This window comes from Siphateles boraxobius, unplaced genomic scaffold, assembly GCF_051911475.1.
Source record: "Siphateles boraxobius isolate OS27281-9 unplaced genomic scaffold, OSU_SipBor_1 6, whole genome shotgun sequence".
Lineage (NCBI taxonomy): Eukaryota > Metazoa > Chordata > Actinopteri > Cypriniformes > Leuciscidae > Siphateles > Siphateles boraxobius.
Window position 1 is genome coordinate 40,560,333 of NW_027509186.1, and position 4,668 is coordinate 40,565,000.

The following is a 4,668-nucleotide window of genomic DNA, read 5'->3' on the forward strand; positions in this document are numbered from 1 at the left end:
GGATGATGATGGCGGATTTCCAGCAAGATGGAACTATGGCTCGGGTCAGAGAGATGTTGAAGATCTTGGTGTAAATCCCCGTTAGTTGGTCTGCACAGGCCCTAAGTACCTTCCCTGGTACTCCGTCGGGGCCAGCCGCCTTCCTCAGGTTTACATCCCTTAGTGCTCTTCTCACCTGATGTTCCTGAAGGAATAGTGAGGTGCTGGTGAAGGCTGGGGGAGGAGTTGGTTGACCATTCACCTCAAACCGGACAAAGAAACTATTTAATTCCTCTGCCAGTGTAACATCAGGGGGGTTAGATGTGATATTGTATCCCTTGTAGTTTGAGATGTGTTGTAGTCCCTGCCACACTTGACGTGGGTTCTTGTCCACGATGTATCCCTCTATTTTCCTTTTGTATGTTACCTTAGCAGCCCTAATGCCCTTCCTTAGATTAGCTCTAACTGAGCTGTACTGTGCCCTGTCCCCTGATCTGAATGCTGTGTTGCGATCCCTAATAAGGAGCCGCACTTCCCTTGTCATCCAGGGTTTCTGGTTTGGGAAAACCCTGATCTGTTTAGGGACGGTTGCATTTTCAATACAGAATGTAATATAAGATAGGACAGTCTCTGTATACTCCTCCACCTCCAGGTTCTCAAATAGACTCCACTCCGTGGTTGAGAAGCAGTCTTGGAGCTGGAAGAGGGCATCCTCTGACCAGGTGTTAATCACTCTGATGATAGGCTTATTTTTCCTGATGTGAGGAATGTAGGCAGGTATGAGATGCAGTGAGAGGTGGTCTGACAGACCAACGTGTGGCTGGGGCACTGCTCTGTATGCATGCTTTATATTACAATAAACATGGTCAAGTGTACTGCTCTCCCTGGTGGCACACTTCACATATTGGGTGAATTTAGGGAGGACAGTTTTTAAGCATGCCCGGTTAAAATCTCCCGCTACTATATGTACCCCATCTGGGTGCGCCTGCAGCTGTTTACTTATACACCCATGAAGATAGCTGAGGGCTATATTTACATTTGCATCTGGAGGGATGTAAACGGCCGTGATGGTTACTACAGTTATCTCCCTAGGTAAGTAAAAGGGGCGGCAGATGACAGTTAATACCTCAAGATGGGGAGAGCAATATTTATATGTTACATGGCTTTGTGAACACCAGTCATTGTTAATGTAGATGCAGAGTCCGCCTCCTCTGTTCTTACCGGAATCGCTGTTCCTGTCCTGTCGGTGTATGGTGCGGCCTGCTAGCTGTACAGCATTATCGGGGATAGCAGGGTGGAGCCAGGTTTCGGACAGGATCATCACACAGCAATCCCGGACAAAGTTGTTAGTTGCTATCCGTAATTCCAGGTCATCCATTTTATGCACGATGGATCTTACATTTGTGAGGAAAACACTAGGAAGAGGGGGCTTGTGTGGATACTTCTTTAGCCGCGATAGCAGGCCGGCTCGACATCCTCGCTTCTGCTTCCTGTTTTTCCGCCGACGACGCTGCCTGCAGGAGCCTGTGACAGTCCACGGAGATCCCGGTGTCCTCGATATTTCGAGCGGTATGTTGTTTTCTTGTTGAAAATAGTCCGTGATAGGAACACTACTTCGTAAACCAATGCTGATCAGGTTCATGCGACTATATACACATTGTGCTTGGCAAAGTTCACCATACAATTGCCACATAACACCTATTAAACATACTAAGAAGCACCGAACGAGAGAGCTCAAAGCCGCTGCACTTGCGCGCGCCGCCAAACCCAGTGTTAAATTTACACTGCTCAATTTAATTTGTGTCATATGTTATTTTATGTTATAGTATATTATAAAATGAAAGAAAATTATGTCGATAATCAGTTAAACCGATGTACTAAATATGTAAATTATTATCAAATAGTTTTGGTTTTGTCAGATCAAATAAAATATTTTCGGAATATTCCTGACATACAAGAGAAGAACAAGCAGGAGAAACTCAAGATGTAACAACAATTGTAATCTATCTGACATACTATGGTAAATAAATGTTACTAATACTATGGAGTTTGTTAAAGTGGAGAATAAGGACGTCAATATCCAGAAACATGCAAAATGAAACAAAATACTGAAAAACAAACAGGTTGGTGTCCATTCTTGATTCTTCATTATTACTGACTACCGAGGAACATTATTCATATATATTATATCATATTAAAGATTACATAATGTTACTTTTTGCTTTTCTATTTGATTTTATTTAGATGATTTAATATGTTCGTTTTTAGACTTGATGGAAGTAAAAATGGAAAGGGAAGAACTAAATGAAGAAAGAAACCACTTTACTTTCACTTGCTCTCGGTGTGAAAACAGTTTTGTGCAAAAAGGGAACCTTACGAATCACATAAGCAACCGTATCATAAATTTAAAAAATTGCGCATTGTCCCTCAAAAAATTCAATAATGAAAAATCAATAGCTCAATCAAATAAATGTCAAAACAGACCAGAATATTGCCTTAGCATGTCCAGTATTTTATAAAGTTAATGATAAAATGAAGCTGTGTCTATGTACATGTAAAAGACCTGCTGCTCACATTATTTAAAAGAATTTGCTTTGTTTGTTGTGCAATGGAAAATACGTTTTCAAATAAATGCATTAAATGGAAACATTTAGCCCTATGTTAAAAATTGTACATGGTCCCTTTTCTATAAATTAAACAAACAAAAATAAATAAAATAATGATGTATTCTCTGAGAGTAAAATTTTGCTTTTGTCCCTTTAATTTGTGTCCTTCTGTGGAATGCAAAAAAAATAAATAATAATAATGGTTTGATTTTTCTGATTTAGAGGAAACTAAAGGAAACTCCACAAATAGTTTTTCACCCACGGTTCAAACTGTGTTTGTTTTCTTACTGTCTGTGTTTTAACACGTCACTGGAGATTTATCTTGTGTAATTTTTGTTTGTTATTTGGCCTTAATATATTTAAACTATAATACTTTGTAGACTAAACAAACTCTTTTGATCTTTAAGGTTTCGGTTTTCGGAGTCATTCGTCTATGTTCGTCGCCCCTTGTGTTTGCTGCTCAATGCGACACTCGCATGAGCCGTACGGTAGATGTTTACTACAGTTCTGAACACGTTTGCGGCAGTAACATGGCAGTAGACCAGTAGACAGCGTAAGGATCTTTTGTAAACAAACGCGAAATTCATACCTGTCCGTTTAATATTTAGTGTTTAGGTATTATTATAATAATGAGTAATTATTATTACAAGCACATGCCTTCTTTTTTATTTTACTAGAGTGCCCGAGAATATCGTGTCCTTTTTCTGTGCAAAGTCTATTTTAAATACATATATGATTTATATTTATGTGATACATATATGATTAAGATTTACTTAATTAATCACTTTGGTCATAAATGTGTATATATATTTAAACCTAATTTTAACCTGATTCCTGTTACTCCATGCTATTTTTCGTTAGGAATAATACACTATGGCATTTTTAAATATTTCTTTGACTGCAGATTAAATAAAGATGCTGTCAGAACTGCATTATTTTAGTTTTATTCATTTTCATTATATTATTCCTAGAGGAGCATAAGAGCATTTTATTCATCAGTCAGTTAAATTTGTTGTAGACAAACATGAAGATCTGTTGTTATTTATACATTAATTTCTATATTATGCTGTCATTTCTTTCTTTTTTTTTTTACATTACTTGGTTACAGTTTCTTCAAATTTTGGTTGACATCTGAGGAATCTCAGAATGAGTTATAATGAAGAAAGATTATAATTTTTGTGAGATTGTGTTTTATGTTTCTTCTCTTAGGTTTTTTTGTCTCAGAGTGATCACAGCCCTTCCAAAATAATTCAGCAATAAATGCTGGGAATATTCTCATCATCAAGGCTAGAAGTGCATCTAAACAAGCAGGAGACACTCCAGTCTGTGTGCCGTACTAGAGTAAAGATGGAGTTTATTAAAGAGGAGATTGAAGACATGAGTGATCCAGAACCATCCAGAATAAAACATGAAGATACTGAGGAACAAACAGGTTGGTGTTTATTCTTGATTCTACATTGTTGACAACTGAGAAACATTAACAAAGCTTTGTCTTACAAAGTTTGACTGTTGACTGCTATTAAAGACATTTCTCCCTATATTTCTCAACGTGGAAGTAAGCTATTTTCTGTGAATTGACTAGAAGAATAACAAAGTGCATTAAACGGTAAAACTATTTGCGCAACAAACCATTGTTTAAAATTATGACCTTACATAATATAATAAACACCAGTTTACTATATCAAGCAGCATAACAAACTGTTTTAAACAGCTAAATATAACTGGAAGCGAATGACTGCAGAAGTCAGACACATTCAAACATTTACAAATGGTTGCGCCACTCTTACGTTACAATTAGATGGATCCTGGATATAGAACCTTTTTGGCATAAAGGGTTCTTTATAATTAAGTCAAGAACACTAGAGTTCTATATAGAACTCCATTGAACCTTTTTTTTTAAACTGTTGAATGCTTGAATTTGATTGGTTGACGAACATTCCAGCAGGTTTTGACCGCATTACAGTTCCATATTACTTCACCAAATGATTTCAGTTGCTTTAAAAGGTCCTTACAGACGACAACAGCAGAAGAACCAAAACCCACAATGACACAGACGCAAAAAAAATATATATAGTAAACAATA

General features: G+C 37.3%; 1 protein-coding gene across 4 annotated transcripts in view; it reads left to right on the top strand.

Moving 5' to 3' along the window:
- Positions 1 to 816: 816 nt before the first annotated feature.
- The window catches only part of LOC143715428 (uncharacterized), a 6,861-nt gene continuing 3,009 nt past the window's right edge, over positions 817 to 4,668 (top strand). Inside the window, exons 1-3 of one of the 4 annotated variants that reach the window (XM_077207217.1) lie at positions 817 to 1,071; positions 1,173 to 1,548; positions 3,795 to 4,017. In XM_077207217.1, coding sequence (XP_077063332.1) covers positions 3,846 to 4,017 — 172 coding nt within the window. In that variant the 5' untranslated portion in view covers positions 817 to 1,071; positions 1,173 to 1,548; positions 3,795 to 3,845. Of the gene's footprint in view, positions 1,072 to 1,172; positions 1,549 to 1,877; positions 2,103 to 3,083; positions 3,139 to 3,794; positions 4,018 to 4,668 lie in introns of those variants that run through there. The other 3 variants (XM_077207219.1, XM_077207216.1, XM_077207218.1) reach the window with 3 other exon arrangements.